Source organism: Populus euphratica, unplaced genomic scaffold (assembly GCF_000495115.2).
Source record: "Populus euphratica unplaced genomic scaffold, PopEup_1.0 scaffold31.1, whole genome shotgun sequence".
NCBI classification, from domain to species: Eukaryota; Viridiplantae; Streptophyta; class Magnoliopsida; order Malpighiales; family Salicaceae; genus Populus; species Populus euphratica.
In genome coordinates, this window is record NW_011499850.1 from 2810575 (window position 1) to 2835293 (window position 24719).

Sequence of the window (24719 nt, forward strand, 5' to 3'; positions counted from 1 at the left end):
AAACTCAAAAAAAGATAAAGACAATAAAAGGTGCAGGTATCTGCGAGTGTATTCAAGCCTAAGCTTGAGCACCTCAGCTTGGTTTTAAAAACAAAATATTTTTATAAAAAAAAAATTAGGCAACATGTCATTTGTATGTTTAAATTTTAGCTGCCACTATACAAGCCAGAAAATCATGGCAACACATTTTTTGCTAAAAACACTTAATTTTCAAGCCATTTCAACTAAAAAAACACTTAATAACAATTCACATAACACTTGCAAACCAGTCAATTAACTCAAAATATCTAAAAAGAATATTCAAAAACTCAAAATCAATTTGAGTTTAATTTATCTTTTTACACTTAGATTTATTTTTTTAGAAAATATCAAGGTTCTAAAAAACTATTTTCTCACATAACTTGTTGGCAAATAAAATCCATTTTGATGATTAAAAATAGCTTGAACAGGACTAAAGAATTTTTTTCTAAAATCTTTGACACATTACGTATACTTGACATCTTCCTTTATACTTGACATCTTCTTTTATTATAATCCATTATCTTTTTTGAATTTTATCATTGATTAATAAATTAAAAGTAATTGAACTTCAATTATCGTGATTAAATCATTCAAAATTACTTTTTTATGATTAAAATAAATTATTAAAAAATATAAAATATATATATCCTGTTTTAGGTGTGTGTGAACACTATTGATAAAAAATCAAATTATTACTATATTTATCTTTTTTTTTCTATCTTTTCTTCCAAGTATAGGATAACTCTAGAGGATTGCAGGTTTTTTTCTATCAATTGGAGCCTTCCCCTCACCACCACTATGGGGATAGTCTACGGGGTTTATAATTACTCATCTTACTACATGATGTTTACTTAGCCAATATTTAGATAAGGCTCTACCTAAATTTTTCTGGTTTATCCCAGCATTCCCTACTTGCTAGACTATTACTCGGAAGGTAATTTCCATGTAGCTATTTTTTTTTTTGCAATCAATTTCAATACAACACTTGTAGCTCTAGCTAATTGTCCACCCCTTTCAAGCGTGATTTCTATGTTATGTATGGCCGTGCATTAGGGTATATCAATTGAAGCTGAAGTAGATTTTTCTTTTTGATTAATTATAACATCTCCCCAAATCGTACAAGCTTCTTCCAAAGCATACGGGTTTTTGGGTATAGATGATGATATCTATACAAATGGATCTTATATGTCATATAATGAAATCAAATACTACATGAGTGGATATATAAAAATCAAAATTTGCCGAATCACTCATGTTATGCTCTTCTGTATCTGAGGGGTTTGTTTAGAATGGTTGCGGTTATTTTTTAAATAACTTTTTGTGTTAAAATGCATGCCAATAATTTTTTTATTTTTAAAAATTATTTTTGACATCAGCATATCAAAATAATTTGAAAATATTAAAAATATATTAATTCAAAGTAAATAAAAAAATAATTTTTTTATAAAATATTTTTAAAATTAAAAAAAAATGGTAAAAATCTCGCACCTTTTAGATTTTTATTTGACAGTTCGATGCCTGAAGGAGTGACGAATTTTGCAGTGAACCATGGTCCGTGCTAGTCAGTTTACTTGCATTCCGTCGTGTATCAAATAAAAAGTTAATTCCTAGCCGTAAAAATATATTTGCAGGTGCTATTAATTTTTTTCACATATATAAATATTTGAATTATGAAATGAAAATTCAACACAAATTTGATAATTTTTTTTTGATATATATATATATATAAAATCATTGTTTTTGAATATTAGTAAAAGAGAAAAAATTGAACAACCTCCCAATGTAATGTATCAGTTATCGTAATGTGTATCTATATGTCAGTTTTCAATTTAGTTTTTGATTATTATTGACTACTTATATATATAGCAGCTCATTCCTTCAAGGGCTTAAGCAATTTAAACTCTTAATAATTCTACCAAAATTCCAGTTTTTTTTAGGAATATTTGGAAATATTGTGTAAATCATGTTTTTAAAAAATTTATTTTTTTTAAAAAAATATTTTTTTATATATTTTGGATCGTTTTGATATATTAATTTTAAAAATAATTTTAAAAAAATTTTAAAATATCAAGTTAATATATTTTAATAAAAAAATATATTAAAAAATAACCATAATCATATTTTTAAACAAATTAATTTTATTTATAAACCATATCAAATTATCACTGACTTTAAAAGCACAATGATTAAATATTATAATCATATCCAATCAATCATAAATTTCATTAAGCATTACCATAACTCGTAATTATAAAATATACATCATAATCATTTAGGTGGTGGCCAAGTGGTAAGGACTTGGGATTAAGGGGTTTGCTCCCTCTATGGTTTCAGGTTCGAGTCCTTGGTTGCTCATATGATGGCCACTGGAGGCTTACATGGTCGTTAACTTCAGGGCTCGTGAGATTAGTCTTGATACGTGTAAGCTGACCCGGATACCCATGTTAATATAAAAAAAAAATATACATCGTTTAAAAAAGTATAGAGAGGGAAACCACTAAACGAATAGAATAATCATTAAAACTCACCTAATATGCATAGTTCAAAATTCTCATAGTAAAACAAATCAAATTTTTGCTATGTATAGACCGTACGTGTTTAAGAAAATCCACGAACATGCAATTAGCTTGGTGAGAGCTAGCAAAAGTATAATGTCATCATAAAAGTTTAATGTTGCTTACTTGTGAGGCATTTAAATTACATGGGGATTAATAAATATTAATTTCTATCTTAATCCATCATTTTCGATTAATTTTCTCCTCGTCATTTTTATCAATTCATCATGATAAATTATATGTTCTAGCCATCATCGACTTAATGTCACTAGTCTATTTTCGTGTATAATTTCCCCTTTTCGGCCATCTAAGAACTTCACTAGGTTATTGGATTTTCCTTTTATTTATTATCAGGTACTAGTTTTATTATCAAACAACTAGTTACTCCACTCAATTACTTGGTACTGGTTTCGTTACCTTGTCGATAAATGAATTTTAGTTTAAAATGAAAGAGTGTAACTAACAATGGAAAATAACTCCTTTTTTTTTCAATTTTCTTTACCTTTTTAAGTAAAAAAATTGGAAAATATATTTATTTATTGAAAACAAAGGTGAATTTTTCATTTTTTCCACTTGAAAAAAATAAGAAGTCCATCAAGATCACAACTATTATTTATAAGGAAATCAAAACCATGATTTATAATAATTATCTTAATATTTTATGTTTGTGAAAATCTAATTGTAGAATATTAATCTTATTTAATTCAAGTAAAATATTACCATGAAAAAATTGTATTTTTCAAATAAAAAAAAATTATATTAGATTTATATTAAAAACTAAACACAAGGCACTAATTAAATATGAATATATATATATATATATATATATATATATAATTTTAATCTTTTGTATTGTTAAAAGGTATTTTTATATAAAAAAATTGTATTGCTCGTGATTTTGCTTCACTTGAAAAATATTGGAAAACCCTGAAAAAACTCTAAATGTGTTTTCTAAACTCAATATAAATTTGAAAAATTACTTTTTTTTTTGTTTTTTTCTGACAATTTTCCAAAAAATTAAAGTATTTTGTTTCTGAATAGCTCGTAGCTTTTTCCCGTGATTTTGATATTTTGACACCGATAAAAATAACAAGAGAAATGAATAAAAGGGGTCGTTACTGCTTTAAAAGATAATCAAAACATTTGTTCGTTTTCTATTACCGTGTTTACTATTAACTATTAAATCTTTTTCTCATTGTTTAAATGTTTAGCATGTTGTTTTTTAAAAGTTCATTAAATTAATTAATTTCTGTTTTTATTAATTAATTTAAAGTATAATGCTTAAAATACTTATTTAGAATAGAACTATCAAATGTTTTCTAACAGCTAAGAAAGAAAATTAAAGATATTTTTCTTCGTGAAAGACAAAAAAAAAAGAGCATAAAATTATCTCTTGTTATTATTTTAAATTCCCCAGTATTAATTTATTGACTTTGTTTTTTTAAAAAAACTTAATAAAATAATTTTAATCATATAAGCTTATTATTCTATCCTATCTTATTGAGTGTAATTTAAAAAAATAATATGAAAACTTTGATCAACGCTGTTCAAATTTTTTTCTAGCCATTTCATTATAAAGAAACATGATCATTGTTACCGGACATTTATATATATTTCCATTGTTATGAAACTCAGTATAAACAACTGAGATGTTGATCGAGTTGAGTTTTAAAAAGGTAATATTTAGGTTTATAATTGACTGGTTAAATTTAAATAATATATTATGTTAACATAAACTTTAAATAACTTACCGTTACTTAAATGGGACTTGATTTTTTATAATAAACTTTGAAAATATAAAATTAATTTATAAATATTTAACTTCACATTCTTTTTTACAAATCACGTATATATAAAATGTTTATTATATATATATATGTGTATATATATATATATTGTTTCTTATTTTTTAATGTGAGATAGCTAATATATAATTTATATTCACATAAAATGTTTTTTTAATTTTTTTATGTGAGATAATTAACATATAGTCTACATTCAAATATATTATTTATTGATTTTTCTATAAGGAATAACCATATATAACATATATCTACATTAATTATTTGTTAACTTTTCAATATAGGATATTAAAACTTAATTTTTTTTTTAATTTTTCTAAATTCATCCGAGTAGCTTGTATGAACTGAGACTTGATCACTTGACTAGATCAACTTTAATCCTAATTTAATAATTATGATTATTTTGCTAAAATCATATTTCTCGCATCATTATTTATAATATATATTATAAAACATTCTGCACGTGAAATATTTTCCAGTAAAAACTTAAACATTTTCTAGATAGGCAAATTACAAATATAACCCCATCAAAAAACAAAGTCAAACCTGCATGAGATTGCAACTTGAAGTAATTTATTCAATCTACTAATTACTACCTACCAGATCAACTAAAAAACTAAACCACTTGCTTCTTTTTAATGTAACCAAGAACATGATGAAATGTGTATTGAAATATAATAAAATTATCACTTTTCTCTTAACTTTTTTATATATAAAGCTTTGTTCGAAGATAGGATAGTATTTTTTTATGATTACAGTGCAAGCAATTACCATTTTATTCTATTTTATTTATGAAGCTTTACTGAAGGGTATATGCATTTTTTTCTCTCGCGCTGTAAAAATATCTTTTTATCTATAGATTCAATAAAATTTAAAATTATTCACCAAGGATTTTTTTAACTTTTCATCATTTTTTTAACAATCAAGATATTTCTTTGCCTTTAAAATTAAAAAAATTAATGGTTTGCCAGGTAAGAGGTTTTTTCAGTTTTTTTACCATCCATGTCCGATATAAATATAAATTTAATCTTAGACGAAAAAAAAACAACAACTTTGCATTTGAAGGTATTTTTATACTTTCACATTAGTATTTTATATAACTAATAGGATTATAAAGATATTTTAATATTTTTCATGTTGACTTTTAAATATTTAAATTGAAAAACTATAAGTGTATGTTGAACATACACCAGTACATGAGTGATGTTTATACCATTTAGGTAATGTATTCGACACCACTTAATGGTTAAATTTGAATTTTCGCTGTCTTTCCAAATATAAAACCATGTTTTATTACAGTGTGGTATGCAAAGGAGGATGGTAGTCATGCTGTTACCAATAGTCATTTTTTTTTTTTTGTTCTTGGCAACTAAAATATATCATTATCTATATTGTTTTTTATTTGTCAATTTTAGTCATCATTCTTTTCATTTTTTATTTTATTCTTATTTATTTTATATTTTTTTTTCAATTTAGTCTTTCAATCACACTTACTCATATGTTTTATTTTTTTAACTTATAACTTAGTCCTTATTCTGTTTATAGTTTAAGTCCTTGTTCTTTGAATTTTTTATTTCATTATTGTTTCTTTTAAAGAATTTTTTTGTTTTTCAATTTAGTCCTCCAATTACAATTTATTATTTATTTTGTTTTTAATTTTAGTTTCCATTCTTTTAATTTTTATTTTTCTTCTTATTCCTTTTATACCCGATAGTTCATATATAATTTCTCAAATATTTTATTTTTCATTTTGATTTTGATTTTTAAAATTTTATTTTTTTTCCTGGCCCTTTTGTTGATTTTTTTATAATTTCAATCTCATCCTTTAATCACTTTTTTTTTGTTTTACTTTTTTCAATTTAACCATCATTCCTTTGATTTGTTTTTCTTCTGTTAAAGATATATTTCAATTCAATTTAATAATTCAATTAAAAATTTTTATTTCCCTCAAATTAGTTTTTTTTCAACCTTGATTTTTTAAATCATTTTTTATAATAAATTTTTTTATTTTATCTCTTGACATTTGATTTGTCGGGGATTCGGCTTCTTGTGATCTTGTCGTTATGTATTTTTTTTTTTAAATATTAGTTTTGTGACTATCTTTAATTTGTTTTCTATGAATTTATTATGGTTTCATGACTTATATCACAAGTTTTGCATGCCATTTTCTAATATAATTTTTTTGAGAAATATTTTGTTTGTATTTTATTTTTTAAGATATTATTTTAATTCATCTATGTTTTTTCTGGGTCTTATAAAAATGAACTTTATTTCTCAAAATAATTTTTTTTATTTTTAAATAATATTTTTGATGTGTTAAGCCTTGCATAATATTTTTTTAGGCTATGAGTTTATTCAATTAGTTTCATTTATATTTTTTTTGACCACTAGTTTTTTAAGATGTAAATTTATCTTTTATTAAGTTAATTAAACAAGTTTAGTAAATATAATCATATGAATATCTTAATTTTCATTCATCTTTTATTATTTGCAATTTGATATTCATCAATGGGTTTTTTAGTTATTAATTTATTTCATTAAATGCCTCCATTGGCCTTTTAATTTATATTTCAAATTTTTTTATATAAAAAAATATATTAAAATAGCTTGTATGACAAATATTTTATTTAAAAATTTATAAGCCGTGGTGAAGCGCCGCTTGAATGACTAGTTTAAACATATACAATGTCGGTCCATCCAAATAGTCTAACAAGCCCAAACGTATCAGCCCAGATCCATAAAATACCAGTCGTCCACTCCTGTAATTCAGTACGGTTCAAAAGTTAACCAAAACGGCAACACAGAGCTTCAATAGACCACTACCAGTTCCAGTAGCCCAGTCTATCGCTCCTTCATTTTCCTGTGATTTCTCACCTTCCAAACATACCATAATAAATTTTCCCGGATTCGATCCAAAAGACGATCCATAGAAAGGAAATTAAACCCTAAAAAACATGATCGGAGTAGGCAAGATCAAGCAATACTCTAATGTCCTTGATAAACCCCTCAGCAAGGGCAAACAAGAGGTAACCTTGTTCTGGTTGTTCGATCTCTCACTAACTCCATCCACTGGCTTAGCTTTGAAGTTTTGATCTTTAGGGTTCTGGTTTTGCAGGTGAGTTCGAGTGCGTTTGCATTTTTGTTTTCGGAGCTTGTTCAGTATAATCAAACACAGGTTGATAACATTGCTGAATTAGAGCGAAGGTGAGCTCTGCCGTTTTCGCTATATTGCTTGATTTGCATTTGTTCATTTGGATCATTTTGATGATAAATTTTAGAGACACTAGCAAGGAAGAATCTATACGGTATATTTAAAGCGATAAATTTTAGTGTTATTCTTGTCAGGATAGATCAAGAAATTCAAGCGATACACTTGTGATGTGACTGTACATGGTCTATTTTTGTTTTTAATTTTTGATATCAAGTATTCGGGTGTTGTCATTTGTAATAATGATCTTTGTGGGAAATATGGAGCAGGCTAGAGGATGCAGGCTATGCTGTTGGGGCTCGAGTTCTGGAACTTCTTTGCCATAGGGATAAGGTGATGCATTGTTAAGATTTCTCCTTGGAATTCCTGTCACTTCTAAAATTTATTGGTTATGTCTAGATTGATGCAATTTTGTTTTTGCCGTGCTCTATGGAATGATCATACTCGCGAACCAGGAGTAGATAAGTTTCTTCAGAAGCTTTTTAGTTCCTTCGTTGGCAGTAAGTAGCATGGGAATTATATATTAATATCATGTATGCTGAGTCCCCCCCCGTCCCATATGTTATGTGGCAGTTCACATTCAGAGGCAGCAGGAATATAGGCATTGTCCATCTGTATATCTGATCAAAGTTTCTGTGCATGATTGCATATGATTGGGTTTTTGAAATAGGTGTGTGAAGCATGTGAGATGACTTTCAGTTTTAACTTATGGGCTAGTTGTGAATAATGAAGTACTCAATCAATGTTCCTATGCTAGAATTGCTGGCAGAAAAGTCTCAGTCCAATCTCTTTTTCAGTGCAGGAAAATGTGCCTAGATAGCTGAAGTTAGAGTAGCTTTCTATTATTTTATTCTCCATTCCACATCTGATGCCTTTAATTGCTGTGTGTTTTGCTGTCTGGATACCTATAATTTTATGCCGCCCACAGAATTGATGCCTTGTTTATGCAGAATGGATATACTTATGAAACAACTTTTAACATGTTATATCTAGATCATGTATCAATCCAGGAAATTGCATTGTTAGCTATCCTAATGTCATCAACCTGTAATTTTTGATTGTGGAATCTTTGACTTGCCAAACTTTGAGGCATGTAATACATGTTTATATTCAGTAAAATGCCACGAAGGTACTTTCATACATCGAGTCAAATGCGTGGTATGGGCTTTCACTGTGGTTTATTTGCATTTCTCCAAGAACCTCATTTTGCTTTTCCCTTCACTCTCTCACCCTTGTGGCAATTAGCTTGTCATCATACAAGGGGTGTGATATAAGTTGTCTAGAACTCTAGCTATTTTTCCCCAGGAGGATTATTTTCTATGTTGAGTAAACTTGCACCATCTATGGCTTGACAAATATGATTTGTCTTGGCTCTAAAGAAGACCAATAGTTTTGCTTCATTAACATTTATTTTGCATTGCATTTTGGTTCTACAATTGCTATAACAATGCTTCTTTTGATGTCACAGGGCAACAGAAGGGAAACACGATTGTTGGGTATTTTGTCTTTTGTACACAGCACAGTGTGGAAAGTGCTATTTGGAAAGGTAAGTTTATTTGCAGTGTTTGAAAGTTCAGTAACTTCTTAAACTACATTTTATGCGAAAATGGAAAGTCATACTAGGTGTATTCTTTTTTATTTCATTTCCATTCCTAACATGCAATTCAGCATGTTTTACCCATTTTGTTTTCTCAACAATATTTATTCGTGTACCTTTTGTCTTTCCTGTTTGTGTATTGGTTTGAAATGCATGGAGTAAGTAAGGGTTCATGTAAAACTCATAGTTGGATCCTACCAGCTCCTTTCCTGCTAATATGTTAGGCAGTTGATTCCCTTGAGCAATGCACTGAACATGAAGATCAATACATGATCAGTGAGAATGGAAAGTCATTTTATGTGAAATTGGAAAGTCATACTAGGTGTATTCTTTTTTATTTCATTTCCATTTTGAACCTGCAATTCAGCATGTTTTGCCCATTTTGTCTTCTCGAACAACATTTATTTGTGTACCATTTTTTCTTTCCTGTTTATGTATATGTTTGAAATGCATGGAGCAAGTAAAGGTTAATGTAAAACTCAAAGTTGGATCTCACCAGCCTCTTTCCTGCTATTATGTTAGGTAGCCGATTCCCTTGAAAAAGGCACCGAACATGAAGATGAATACATGATCAGTGAGAAGGAGCTCCTTGTCAATAGGTCATAATTATCTCCTTGGACTTTTTTAGTTCGTAGTATGAAAATTGCTGTCAAATGTAGCTGGGTTTGTTTCTTTAAGTAATGACCTAGGTGCTGAACTGTCTTTGTGTTGTAGATTCATTTCAATTCCAAAGGATATGGGGACATTTAACTGCGGAGCATTCGTTGCTGGAATAGTAAGGGTAAGTACTAAATTTAATTCATACCAGTAAACTGACCTTTCAGTGGTCGGAATCTCTAATTACTTTCCCCCCTCCTTTCCCCCTTTGTAGGGTGTTTTGGATGGTGCAGGTTTTCCAGCAGTAGTAACAGCTCATTTTGTGCCTATGGAGGGCCAGCATCGACCTAGGACAACCATTTTGATAAAATTTGGTGAGGAGGTAAGGATTTTTTGTTTCCTTCCCATTCACTTTTTGCAAATGGATCAAACGAAGACTGATTTTTCAATTAAATACTGCCTATTCTATTCCAGTTCTTGCATGCTCTGTCATCCCAGCTGTCTTGAATCTTTGTTATGTTACATGATAATTCCTTCAACTTTGGTTCTCAATTCTCAAAATGCTCACCTGGCGACAAGCCATTTCAGCTAAACCATCTGCATATAACCTGTCATGAAATTGGATTGACATTGGCACATTACTACTGCAAGTATACGAGGAGTTCTGTAGAACTGGACTGAAGATTGCAGATAACCTGTCATGAAATTGGATTGACATTTGCATATTACTAATGCAAGGGTATGCATTAGGAGTTCTGTAGAATTGTCCTTTTTGTTCAGTTTATAAAAGGAAAAGTACTGATATAGGGACATTGCATTTACTGGTCACTCTACCCATGCATTTTCTGGTTGCCGACATCTCTGTGCCCATCTTTATTGTCCTTGTGAAGACCACTATGGTTTATCCATCTGCATGTGCCTTTTGGGCTAAGTTGGATGCTTATAGGCTTCCTGCCAGAAATAAAATTTTGATCCTTTTCCCCTTCAAAACTTTGATGTCTGTTGTAGCAACTGCCAAATTCATGTCTGATAAGGAGTTACCTAGTAATGTCACTCATTTTATTACATATTCTTGTCCAGAAGATATTTTGCACTTGTTCTGAAAAGGGCCCTGAATATTCAATTCATTCCCATTAAATGACTTTTCTGCATTATCTTGCTAATTATCTGTGTGATTTAGCATAATGTTTTTTGCTGCTCTTTGCAAGGGTGACGTGTTGTTGAGCTTGTTGTTCACGGCCTAAAAAATCTGCTCCTCCGTGTGGAGTGTGAGCCATTCCTGCGATATTTTTCACCTGATTCTTGTCGTGGCCTTTTTCCCATTTCTCTTCCCTTTTTCCCAGGTACTAAGAAGAGAAGCAAGACTAGGTTAATGTTTGTATGAATATTTCATCATGCAACCTTCGGTCTTCAGCAACACGGTGAAGAGCAGTAACTCTTCAGCTGGAATCCTGTCAGCTGTACCTTGTGACATTATTGGATCCCTGTTTGATTTTTGTGTATGCTCTTCAGAGCATGGAAATTTTAATGATCTTGTAAAAGCAATTATTGCCACTTCAGTTGATGTAAAGTATACGATTTCCCTTCTTCTCAGCTCATATGATCTTGGTCAGGATGAGCTGAGTTGAATAGGTTCAAGAATACACTTTTATCGGACTTCCTCAACTCCGCTGAGCTTTTCATCCTCTCGAAGCCTTAACTTTTCCTTGCGGTATAAATTCCAGAAGAGTTCAAAGGTGCACTCAATGTCTGCTCTCATTCCTTATTAATGACGCGAAACAATCCAAACATGTCTACCTGCAATCACCGCCGCACATCTCCCTTCTTCCTCGTCTGACCGAACCTTAGCTTTCTTTCCTGTTACAACTCTCAAACCCGAAATGAACAGCCCCACTTCCCAGCCAGAAACCATAACCTGTTCATCCCGGAAACGAGCCAGAAACCACCTCTTTCCTCCCCAAAACCAAGTCGTTTGCTACTTTTTTCTAAAGGTTCAGAGCCGACGCGTGAAGCATATCTACACGCACCACCACTGCCCGGTTCCCTCCCCAGTCAAGTTTTGAATTAAAATATATATTATAATCTATATTCAAAACATTAGAATATGGATATTATCGTGATTATAACATGTTATTCTATCTTATTTAATGTCTATTAAATTTAAAATACAATAATTATTCAATTTAGTCCAATATACATCTAACACAAGATAAAACAATTTTATGCAGTTCAATCCAGTCTAATTCAACCTAATTTAATTAATATTGTTCAGCATATTAAATACAACTTTAATATAATTATTTTTGGTCGCTACGGTGTGAAAGCCATCCTCTTATTTCCTAACTTTTTAAATTTAAAATTTAAAATTAACATAAAAAACATCTCTACATGTATAATTAGCTAGATCAGCGAGGAAGTTGCATTTTTAGAAATGTTTGCATAAACAATATGGTCTAATAATATATTAATACATAAATTGCATCTACATAATCCTGCAAGATTTCTGTCGACTGTAAAAGCTGAAGTCATGCATAATTTGCCTTTGTTGATCACTCCCTCTTCCTTGACCAACGGGCCCTCCTTCACGAGTCATTCAGGCTCAAGTCCTGCCTTTCCTCCCACGATCTTGAAAACCTGAAGAACTCGGCAAAATGTCAGGTGTTCTTCAGGAACTGAAAACATTTATTATTTGGATTGATAGGGAAAAAAGACTTTCTTTCCCTTTTATTTCTAAAGGGTGCTAATGGACTCTCCTTATTATCTGACCTTTCTAGGGAACTACTAGACTCACGAAAAAATCATTTCAAGAACTATCTTCTACATATCTTTAATTCTTAAGACTCCTTTAAATACAGCTGATTATGGCGTTTCTTTAGCAACTCACACTCTTCTATTTTTCTGTCAAATCTCATATTGTCAAAAAATGGCGGTGACCATCAAGAGCTCTCATGTAGTGAAACCAGCCAAACCAACATGGACTGGCCGCGTTTCCCTTTCTGAATGGGATCAGATAGGAACAATAACTCATGTTCCCACTGTCTACTTCTACAAACCATCACCGAAATGGCTTACACAATCCAATGCTGTTATCAATAACCTAAAAGACTCGTTGAGCCATGCCTTGGTGCCATTTTATCTACTAGCCGGCCGTTTACACTGGATAGGTCGTGGGCGCCTCGAGCTTGAGTGCAATGCCATGGGTGTTACACTCACTGAGGCTGAGTCTGAATCCAAGCTTGAAGATCTTGGCGACTTACCACCTCCAGAGTACCAATACCTAATCCCAAATGTTGACTACACTGTTCCATTACATGAACTGCCTCTATTGCTAGTGCAACTCACCATTTTCCAATGTGGTAGTATTAGCCTAGGTTTGAGAATATCCCATGTTGTTGTTGATGGGAAAAGTGCACTTCAATTTATGTCTGAGTGGGCAAGAATCAGCCGTGGAGAGTCATTAGGCACGCTTCCTTTTCTTGACCGCAAGGTCTTGCGAGCTGGGGATCCCCCTTTGGCTCGGCCACAGTTTGATCATGCGGAGTTCGGTCTTCCACCGCTACTGTTGGGGGAGTTGAGTAATGCTGAAGAGAGGAAAAAGAAGACAACTACAGCCATGTTGAGGCTGACCAAAATTCAGGTTGAGAAATTAAAGAATATGGCTAATGAGGGAAGAAGTATAGACAGTGGCCGAGGTTATACTAGATATGAGACCTTGACTGGACATGTTTGGAGGTCTGCTTGTAAAGCTCGTCGACACAAACCTGAGCAACCAACTGCTTTAGGTGTCTGTGTTGATTCACGTGGACGTATGCAGCCACCTTTGCCTGATGGTTACTTTGGCAATGCTTCTCTTGATGTCATTGCAGTTAGTCAAGCCGGCGAGCTCTTGTCAAAACCTTTGGGATATGCTGCAAGTAAAATAAGGGAAGCAATTGAAACGGTGACAAATGAGTATGTGATATCTGCAATTGATTTCTTGAAGAATCAACCAGACTTGACCAGGTTTCAAGACATCCACGCACTGGGAGGTGCTGAAGGGCCCTTTTGTGGGAACCCAAATATTGCGGTTGTTAGCTGGTTAACCCTACCTATTTATGGCCTTGATTTTGGGTGGGGAGAGGAGATTTATATGGGACCAGGAACTCATGCTTTTGATGGGGACTCATTGCTTCTGCCAAGTCCTAATGAAGATGGGTCAGTGATTCTTGCAATATGTTTGCAGGTGGCTCATATGGAAGCTTTTAAGAAATGCTTCTATGAAGATATCTTTTCTAACAGCCTGCAGGCATAGATAGTATAAAACAGGACCGAGCTGTCCTAGGCCAACAAATAAGAATCTGCAACCAGAGATAATTAAAATAGAAATATGTGATCAAGAAAAAGAAAACTAATGAATATGTTTACTTTTATTAATATCAATCGATTCTCACGTACATTTTATGAAAGAATAAGAAGAAGAAAATACTCATCTCATCACATGCCAACATGTTAAAGAATAATATAAATTATATATTGAAGCCTCATCTAATAACTTAATTTTTTAGATAAAATGGTTTTTTTATATGATATTAAAACCTTAATGATCAAATAATCTCAAATTCAAATCTCATCATCTCCATTTATTTAATAAAAATTTAAACTGTTAAATTTTTTTTGGTTCTTTAACACTACCATCATATCATATGTCTGCTATCACCATGTTCTTTTCTAGAGAAACTCAATTAGAGTATAGAGTGGGAAGAAAGAGATGGCAAGCCATAGTTACGCATGAAATCTTTAATAAGCTAGCAGGACAGGAATGGCAAAGGTTCAAGAATAACGAAGTAAAGCACCAGAACTTACACAGAGCCGAATCAAGCAAAAGTGAATATGTCCCGAACTGAGAATCAATGATTTCATATATTTATACAGGTAAACTTATCCTAACTTTTGAATTCAACACACCTTCCTCTATTTTTCCTTACACCCAAACAACCAACTTAAAAGAAAAAGAAAAAAAACAGAGAGTAGCACTTTGATAAGTTTCAACTTGAAAACGCTAGAAATCATGAGAAGATGCAAGAGCACTATAAATTCAGAGATGCACAGTTGCTTTTGGTCAGAGGTGGAGCTGAGAATAACTACACTTTTGCTGCAGAAGTTAACATGGAATGCTAATACCATCATTCAACGATAAATGAGCAAAAAAGGAGACGTGCAAAACAAAGAAAAGCAAAAAAATGTGCATTCTCAACACTAAGACCGTACAAAAATCCAGCATATTTCCCAGGAGACTGCTAAACAAATTATCCTTCAATCTCATAAAAGTACTACAAGTAGGCAAATTATCAGAACCTTCTTGGTGACAGACACCAATCCTTCCAACTGCTCAGCCAACTTATTCAAACCACCATGAAGACTATTACAAAAATTCATAAAATGCTTAATATCATAAAGCACAGGGAAATACAATTTGGCCAGCTTAAAAAACCTTGCTTGTGTATCAGGCAATTTCTTGCTAGCAGGCATCTTAAGCTAGCATCCAAAATCACACCACTATGAAATGTAACCTAATGAACATTATCATTCAAAACAATCTTGGATGTTATTAAAAACTCAATAAACCTCTTAACATCAACACTAAATTATGTATTCTTCACTAAATCATCGTCACTTTACTAAAAAAGTTGGATAGAATCATTGGTATAAACATCCTCATTGAGGTTGAAATCACAAAGACTGGATTGCCAAATACAATATTTATCAGTTCCGCAAGCTGGTAAATTTCCCTTTTCATCAGGTAATGGAAGACCCAATTGAATTAAATCCAAAAGTTCAACATTTGCTTGAAGGGTTTGATAGTTGTGATCAAAACTAGTCTTGAAAGACCTGACTGGGCGTAAAACAATGCCAGGAAACTCAATGTCCATTGCAATGTAAGGGAAACCATCAATAATATTGGGAATCAATTTGAATTCTCTTTCTAGAGTACAGCTCCATATTTTATTTATGAAAATCGAATCTTTGATATACATAACCGACATTTTAAAATTCAAGCCCTAACAAACCTGCAAATGAAAAGTAACAAGGGCCCGAATCAATATACAAAATAAAAAAATCTTGAAAAGTATAACATAATTAATTAGGTATATATTCAGAGATTATCAATTTAAGTCTTATAAATCTTAATCTTAAAATCATTAAAAATTTATATGGTTGTTAATTTTAAAACTTGTATAATTAATTAAAATACATATAAGTTAGCTCAAATATTCATATTATACACATATAAAACAAGAAAAAAACCCACAAATTAAAAAAAAAAAGACATAGCTCAATACATACGAAGATATATAAAAAAAACCCATAAAATAAAGAGTTTAAAATTGAAGTAAAGAAAAATATTGAAAAATGTTGCCTTAAGAGATTATAGATGGTTCTTGAGAGGAAAAACAAAGGGGTTTTCTAATAAGCTAGTGAAAGGTTTTTCAGTTCTAAAAAAACTAAAAAAACAAATGAGTTATGAATTAGGAACCACAAATACTCCAAAAATATCCATGTATTCATATATATGCGAGCTATTAAACTAAATTCAAAATCGGACCAGACAAGTATAAGGTTGGGAGAGTTAATTCAAATTAATTTTGATTAATTAATTGTTTTAATAAAATAAATTGATGGGTTTTTTGCTTAGTTTTCACGAACACCAATTTGTGTTTTTGACTAGATTAAATTGTATCGACTCCTTTTTTTATATATATATATATATATATATATATATATATATATATATATTCAACTCAAACAAGTTTAATTCTCAAATCTAATTCTCAAGTTGTCCTAATCTTAGGTGCTATTGTTGGGTTGGTTGCTATTAATATACAACAACAATTAATGGATGGCATTGTCCATTGACAATGCAGCAGCCCATCCCAAATGTTAAAGGGTGGCTGCCACCATTGTTGAAGAAAAGCTAAAGTTGACAGCCATCATTGTTGAAGAAAAGCTAAATCTATGACATCATTCTTGTCTATAAATAGGCACCGAGAGAGAGCAACAAAGAGTGAGAGAGATTGCGAGTATGTGTAAGAGAATAAAAGAGAAAGAGGGGCTGCCATTACAGTAGTGAGCTGAGAGTTGAGTGTAAGTAAGTGTAATCCTCCTCCTCCATGTATGTGTGTTGTAATCCTTTTTTTATCTTTAATAATATGAAACTTTTTCATGGATGTAAATGATTTACCGAACTACGTTAAATATTATGTTTCAGTGTGCTTAATCTCCTATGAACAACTATTAGAACATCACCGGTTGAAATTTCTCAACAGCCGTGAGTACAAATTACATAATTATATCACCTAAGAGATTGACCTTCGCGATATTTTTTTGGATTAGATTTATAATTTTTTAAAGAAAAATATCCAAATATAATTACAAATACTTGAAAATTTATCCAAAAATAACTTTACTTCCATACATTTTTAATTATTTTTTAATAAAGTTAATAAATGCAACTGCATAATAATGTATAAGTGATCATATTTATCCCGTGAGGAATATCTTAAATAAAAATACATACATACATACATACAAACATACATACATATATATATATTTATCTTCGTTATGAGAAATCATTATATAATCCCAACATAAATAAAAAATTTAAAAGGAGATATGTTGCAATACTTAAATTTGAAAGAGAATTAAAAATAAAATTTCTCATCCTTTCATAATCATTTTTATTATATGCTTTTATTAAACCCCCTCATCTTAATTTTGTATGAGTTTTGTCTTTCTATTTTTATTTGTACAAGTATCAATCCTTTATTTTTAAAATTAATTTTATTTAGTTTTTATATGATCAAAAGTTCATTGCTTTTTAAAATTAAATAAGGGCTAAATAAAAATAATTTTAATAATAAATATCTAAATGGTTGATATTAGTGCAAATAAAAGTACAAGAAAAGAACAAATTAATGTATGATAAAAAAAATAAATATTTAATATTAGATTTATAATTAAAAAATAAATTTATGACATTGACTAAATATAAAAATAAATATTTTATTCTGATAAAAATAAAAAAAATACTTTATTAATGTTTTATTAATTTAATTTTTTATTTAAAAATAAGAAAAGATTCAAAAGAAAACTACGACAAATATATGTTTTTGAACTTTGTATAAATTCGGAAGGAGACGTGAAATATTACAATTAAATAGAAAATTTTGTTTTTTTTCCCCTTCTCTTACTTTAACTCTCCAAAAAAAATTAAATATTACTTTATTTATGAATAAAAACCACAAAAACATTGACATATTGGGATCGTCAAAAACATTTGCATCAACATTATTATTTTCGCAAAAATAATTTATAAACTATCAAAATATTTATTTCAATAAACATTCCTTTAATTTCTACAAGCTTAGCGATCAAACTATGAATAACAAGTCATATAGTTGTAACTCACTAAGCCTATTCCTTTCCTATTCGGAAACTTCTATGGTTAATAATATTGAACACCTCATAAGTGTTTTTGCGTATTTTAGACGAGAAAAATACACTTTTTTCCAATAAATAGCGGGTGGATTTATCCTATAATTAGAAAAAAATTCATTCAATATTATTAACAGTATAATTATCCTAATGGTCGATAACTATAATATAAGAAAATAAATTTCACCCAATTGACGCGACAAAGCCATTTCCTTCCGTTCAAAAGGAAGGTTGGAGATTTATTGTTATTGATTAAAAACTGTAGGACGCGTGACAGATAAGCTTTCATAGCTCAGTTGGTTAGAGCACCCGTTTAGTAAGCGGGAGGTCTTGAGTTCGACTCTCAATGAAAGCAGATAATAAGTTAGATATACATATATCTTTTTAGTTCGACTCTCAATGTAAGCTCAATGTCAATGTACTATATGCAATGATTTAGCATTTGTTAAGCTGCTCAGAATCCGAGGAAGAAGAAACAAGTCTCGAACCACTCCTGCAAATTCTTCGACATGATTATCCAAATTTATTGCACATTACTAGTAGTTGCTTTACAGCTACCATTTGCAATACAAATTAATACTGTCCACTAATTTATTCTTTCCCCCGGACAAGTCTGCACCGACCTACCATCTCTGTCTTCCCCACCCCTAGCAGACTTCAGCCTATCAATGTTATCACTATCAAACTTAATCCACTAATTTGGCAGGTGATACATACAAAACATGCAGAAGCATGATCTCCCTCATAAGAAACAGATCCTTGACGTTTACTTATTTGGATTGGGGATGGTAAAAGATGAACTGTGTTGAGAAAGGGAGGACCATTAAGAGGTGTGAAATTATGAAGTTTGAGCAACAAAGCTTTTCAATTGCTTTGCACATCTGCTCAAGAGAAGTACTCTACGACCAGCTGTGGCTTAAGAACCATTAAGAGGCCACAAGGAAATGGCAGATGCCTGTCCTGAAATATTCTAGAGCTCCTCTCACACCACACGCCAAATCATTGCCAAAAAAATCATACATCTCCACAACACTTTCACCTACCTCGGAATATACTGAACCCACAAACCTGATAAAAAACAACTCCCAAGTTTTGAGCAATACCAAACACTAAAAGAGACAGAAACGAAGGCTGTAAAAATATTTGAAATCCAGGAAAGGATGCACAACCAGTAGCCCAGAGGTGTAGGCATAAGCTATACCTTAATTTGAAGGAATTTCCAACAAGAGCAGGCTATTTTATGAGAAGTTTAGGGTGTGAGCTTAGGAACACACATAAAGATACCTAGGCACAAAAGATATCCTCAAACTTAAGTAAAGCTCACTTATAAAAGCAATTCATGAACCCCACATTAATGCGAGTATAAAAGGTCTATATATGGGAAATATTCGATAAATATTTCACACTAACATACATGTTCAAAAAATGAAGACAGAATATGCTATCCACTTCTAAAAAACTGGCACTTTAAATGTCTTTTTGTCAAAGTTATTCCAATAAAAAATATTTAACGATCCTGGGTGAAATAGAAGAAAACCTAGCATGCTACACACTTACTGAAATGTTATACATTTTTTCCCTACATAGACAAATACTTCAAACTACAGTTTCAAATCACCGGTGTTAAACAAAGTTAAGACAAATTCTGATAAGATTTCTTGATATGGCTCCAACTTTCTTTTCGTTGCTCCTTTTGGAATCTGTATAAGTAATTTTGGCTCTCTGATTTCAGCAACAAAAAGAACCACTTAAGCAAATGCCTAATCAAAATAACCTGAAATCTACAAACAGCAGTTGTATTCAACACTTAATGATCAAAAAAAGAAAATAGACATATACTGCAAATTTTATTTGGAGGCACGCAATCAAGTGCATACAAGGGTATATTAGTCGCAACATATAAAGAGTCCAAACCAACCTTTTTTCTAGGTCATACCATGACCTTCGGCCCAGTAATGGCATCACAATTGAACTCAATCCATCCAGGTCATCAATAAACTACAAACCATAAACAGAAATCTGCCAACAACATTTATGTTGTGCAACACTTTACTATGAAAAACACAACGTACACAGCACGTTTGATTTGGAAGCAAGCAATCAAGGTAAATACCACGGAATACCCGTCTCAGTACATGACTACTTTACGTTCATAACAATGAAATTCTACGCATATTAACTAAGAAGAACAAAGAATCACGTCATAGAGGAGGCACCATGGCCTCATGCACCTTCAACAATTAGTTCCTACCAAGAGGAAGAGATCTACAACTATACGTCTCCTTGAAACTATGCTTCTTTGACGAAGTAAATATGGATGCATATACCTCCTTAGTGGCATTAGCTGGTACCATATCAGTAGCCTTAAACCGCTTTACCGAACCACCATGACTAACCTCTTTCACATTCTCAACCTTCCCATTTCCTTTCACTTTCCCAACAACGTTATCCACTCCCTTAACATCAACAATCCCATGCTTTTTACCACTCAACTGCGACACCTCCGTGCCCTGACCTGAAAACTCCTCTCCATTAGCCCCCAGTTTTCCGTTCTTCACCTTCTTCATTTTCGTCCCCTTCATTTTTGATCTCTCCTCCTCCATTCTCTCCTTTAAAACTGCCACCTCCTCCTCACTCCCATTTATCACAATCTTATCACACTCCTCAAACTCTTTATAACAAACCAGACACTCCGATGACTTTACCTCCTTCAATGCCTTAGCACTCAAAACATGCCCACAATTCTTTAAAGCAAAAAACTTATACTTCCCATTAAACTCTAACCCCGTTACCGGACATTGAAACCTTGCATTACCCGACCCCTCACCCAGTACCACCTCTAACTGTATATCAATCATATCTTTCAAACCCTTTATATAACCAAACTCCTTAGGCAATTTTTTACCAATCAATGCCTCAACTAAAGCTTCCTTATTAAACATATTACCGAGTCGATCAATTACGCAAGGTTGCCTCAAGGGCTCATTCGAAAGTGAGCAATTAAGCCATTTCGATAGGCGCAGTTCATGTGGATCCACTTTATCAGGCTTTTTATCAGCATACATGTTGAGATAACAGTCCCTGGACTCCGCCCCCGTGGCACCGCCATCGCCACCGCCGCCGGAGAGCCGGGCTTGTAAGATTAGGGTGCAGAGAGGGGTAATTTGTGGGTTTGGTAAACAGGTGGAGTCTTTTAAAGGTTTTCCGTTGAGGGTGAAATAGAAAGAAGATGGATTTTGATAGTCGGTTATAAGAGAGAGCTTGAGATTGTAGAGGGTTAGGGTTTGAGTTGGGTCTAGAGTTAGGGTTTGGGTTTTGAATTGAGGATTCTGAGATTGGATGAAAATTTGGTGGCTTTTTGTGTGCATTTTGTAGATGAGGCGATTAGGGTTTCTGGGATTTTCTAGGAATTTTATTTCGATGATTTGGGGATTTTTTTGAGATACTGGGAAGAGAGAGAGGTAATGAATTGGGGATTTTATTGGTTGCCAGAATGAGAGACACCGACTTTATGTCGTCGTTGGACTGATACATGTCGTTTGAATGACTGCTGGATTCGATGGGCTATCGTTTATCGGGCCTGGTTTTTTTCCCCCCTGAGCATTTGCTGGACTAATTCGGTTCTGTCTTTAATGGGCTTTCTAGCCGCTTTCCCCCCACCTTCAAAAGCGAATATAATTTAAATTTGTTAAAATACTTATTTAGACACAAATTAATACTCTAATCTAAGAAGAATATAATAAAAAAGACAAAAACTGAAACTTTATATTAATATATAATATTTATCTATTCATAAAATTAAAACATTACATCAGCCACCTTTTGGAGATGTAAAGTATTAAAATTATTATTTTTAATTTAGTTGTTGTCATAAATATAACTTTATTATATATTTTTTAATTAACAATATAATTTTTTATAAAATTTTAATTTAAGTAAAATAAAAAAACTAAAAAACTAGATTATAAAAAATATAAAATATTTAGATGAGAATTATAAATTATGATTTTGATATTTTATGAAAAACATTTATCTTTGTTTTAAAAAAACAAACATATTTTCTATTTTTTTATCGGAGAAAAGAATCACTGTACCGGACCACTGTTAATTTGAATAATTTTTTATTTTACTTGGCTATACCATGGTTTGAGAGGACATGGACCCACATTTATATATAATTCCATCTTGCTGGTAGCTAGCTAGGGCGTGGATAGGCAAGTCTCTTCTTTGTCCATGCTCCACAAAAAAGGACGGGAAAATTACAAGTTTTTGTCTTAAAGCAAAACGACATTGTTTTGTTTTTTCTTTTTAAAAAAACTTATTTTAACATGAAACATGAAATGGTATAGGCTCTAGATTAATAAATCACTCTGTTAATCTCCGAGTTTCATAACTATGGATAAATAATTTAAGGCTAACATTTTTGAAATTTTGAATATTGATATTGGAAGAACATTAATCCCAAATTGTTAAAAAAGGAATATTGAAATATTCTTTCTAAGACTACATAAAAAAATAAAAATAGATATCAATACTTACATTAAGTGAGAAAGTCATGGATATAAAAATAAAAATAGATATCAATACTTACATAATAAGTGAGAAAGTTATGGATATAAAAAAATTACTATCAATATTTTTATAATTAATATAAATATTTGGGTCAACTTATATTTATTTATTTTGATTAATCTTATAAAGACTGAAATTAATAATTATATAAATTTTTAATAGTTTTAAAAAATATAAACTCGTAATTATTGAAAAGTAAATTTAAAATCTGAGTAGTTAAATTATTGTTTATAATTGTTATAAATTCTTATTTAATAGGAGAGGGAGAGATACATCAATGAAAAAAAATTGCATTTTGTCCCATCAAAATTGGTAAGAAAATAGGAATATATACTCAAAAATTATTTTTTTGTAACTCTCTTTTTTCATGTTTTCTCTCTCTTTTATATACAGTCTTTCTTCTCTTTTCTTGACTAATTGTGACTTTGAGCATTGTAAAATTTGTATTGATTGGGATAATAACTTCCATACGGGTTCTTAACATATTTGGAGCTTAATCATGGCACCCACTAAAAGCTTGATAAAGTCTCAAGCAAGGGGTTGGTGTCGAGCAGTGAGAAGTCCATTTCGAGGGTAATGCCAATCGTTATGTCATATAATGCACTGTGGTCCATAAATGCCAATGAAGAGCTGCTTTTTACTATGCGATTCAACTTGGTTTATAAAAATAAAAAAAATGATTTTTATATTTTAAATTAATTTTTTTAGATATTTTTAATGTGTTAATATCAAAAATAAATTTTAAAAAATAAAAAATATATTATTTTAATATATTAAAAAAATAATTTAAAATGTAACTTATTCCAAACACTCAAATAAAAATGATGTATCTACTTTATATCTATATACAAAGGAATATTGAAATATTCTCTCCAGGACTATAAAAAAAAATATATATTTATCAATACTTACATAATAGATGAGAGAGACACATGAATGAAAAAAATAGCTATTAATACTCTTTTTTTATTAATAGAAATGTCTGGTTAGTGTGTATATTTTTATTAATTTTATAAAATTTAAAATTAATAATTATATAAATTTTCAGTGATTATGAAAAGGCTTAAACTTGTAATTATTAAAGAATTAATTCAAAATCCAACTAGTTAAATTAAATTTATAGTTGCTATAAATACTTATTTAATAAAAGAGAAAAAAAAAACAATGAAAAAAAATTAAATTTGATCCCATCAAAATTGATAAGAAATAAGAATATGTACTCAAATATAATTTTTTGTATAACTTCCTTTTTCCATGCTTTCTCTCTTCTTTATATATAATCTTTCTTCTCTTTTCTTACTAATTGTAACTTTGAGCATTGTAAAATTCCTACTGATTGGGATAATAACTTCCATACGGGTTATTAACATTTTTTGAGCTTAATCTTGGCACTAATTAAGTTTGTGTTTAATATTGCATTTTAAAAATATTTTTTTAAAAAAAATATTATTTTTTGCTTTGAATTAATATGTTTTTAATATTTTTAAATTATTTTAAGGTATTAATCTCAAAAACAATTTTTAAAAAATAAAAAAATTATTAATAAACTTTTTTAAATAAAAAATATTCACAACTATACTTTATAACACGATGTAAAAGCTTAATAAAGTCTCAAGCAAGGGGCTGGTGTCAAGTTGTGAGAAGTCCATTTCAAGGGTAATGTCAATCGGAATTAAGTCATATAATGCAATGTGGTCCGTAAATGCCAATGAAGTGCTGCTCTTTAGGGTTGTTCATTTTCGGTTTGATTCGGTTTTTATAAAAAAAATAACCAAATCGAAAAAAAAAAGCCGAAACCGAACCGAAACCGGTCGGTTTCAGTTTTTTAAGGAAAAAACCGGTTCAAATCGGTTTGGCTCGGTTTTTCCGGTTTGGCTCGGTTTTGGCTCGAT

At 30.8% G+C, this 24719-nt stretch overlaps 3 protein-coding genes and 1 non-coding gene across 6 annotated transcripts; 3 read left to right on the forward strand and 1 right to left on the reverse strand.

Annotated features, from left to right (window-relative positions):
- The first annotated feature begins 7158 nt into the window (after positions 1-7158).
- Positions 7159-11445, forward strand: LOC105121159 (trafficking protein particle complex subunit 5). 3 transcript variants are annotated; one of them, XM_011019695.1, is made up of 9 exons: positions 7159-7404; positions 7494-7582; positions 7856-7919; positions 9055-9132; positions 9706-9782; positions 9898-9964; positions 10055-10162; positions 10989-11048; positions 11124-11445. In XM_011019695.1, exons 1-8 carry the CDS (start codon positions 7333-7335, stop codon positions 11022-11024), a joined length of 591 nt encoding a protein of 196 aa, XP_011017997.1. In that variant the 5' UTR covers positions 7159-7332; the 3' UTR covers positions 11025-11048; positions 11124-11445. The 3 variants fall into 3 exon arrangements, with proteins under 3 accessions (XP_011017997.1, XP_011017998.1, XP_011017999.1); XM_011019696.1 differs by lacking the exon at positions 10989-11048; XM_011019697.1 differs by lacking the exons at positions 9706-9782; positions 9898-9964; positions 10055-10162; positions 10989-11048; positions 11124-11445 and adding an exon at positions 9408-9644.
- Positions 11446-12628: 1183 nt separating this feature from the next.
- On the forward strand, positions 12629-14140 carry SHT (spermidine hydroxycinnamoyl transferase). The gene has a single exon (XM_011019699.1). It carries the CDS (start codon positions 12704-12706, stop codon positions 14069-14071), a length of 1368 nt encoding a protein of 455 aa, XP_011018001.1. The 5' UTR covers positions 12629-12703; the 3' UTR covers positions 14072-14140.
- A 4396-nt stretch (positions 14141-18536) lies between these two features.
- On the forward strand, positions 18537-18610 carry TRNAT-AGU (transfer RNA threonine (anticodon AGU)). The gene has a single exon. It is a non-coding gene; the product is annotated as a tRNA-Thr (tRNA).
- Positions 18611-20263: 1653 nt separating this feature from the next.
- Positions 20264-21762, reverse strand: LOC105121161 (protein RTF2 homolog). The gene has a single exon (XM_011019700.1). It carries the CDS (start codon positions 21621-21623, stop codon positions 20496-20498), a length of 1128 nt encoding a protein of 375 aa, XP_011018002.1. The 5' UTR covers positions 21624-21762; the 3' UTR covers positions 20264-20495.
- Positions 21763-24719: the final 2957 nt, after the last annotated feature.

Coding starts and splice junctions, on each gene's coding strand:
- LOC105121159 (XM_011019695.1), top strand. CDS start 7,333: ATGATCGGAGTAGGCAAGATCAAGCAATACTCTAATGTCCTTGATAAA. Junction 7,583..7,855: donor ATTGCTGAATTAGAGCGAAG/GTGAGCTCTGCC, acceptor AATATGGAGCAG/GCTAGAGGATGCAGGCTATG. Junction 7,920..9,054: donor TTCTTTGCCATAGGGATAAG/GTGATGCATTGT, acceptor TTGATGTCACAG/GGCAACAGAAGGGAAACACG.
- SHT (XM_011019699.1), top strand. CDS start 12,704: ATGGCGGTGACCATCAAGAGCTCTCATGTAGTGAAACCAGCCAAACCA.
- LOC105121161 (XM_011019700.1), bottom strand. CDS start 21,623: ATGCACACAAAAAGCCACCAAATTTTCATCCAATCTCAGAATCCTCAA.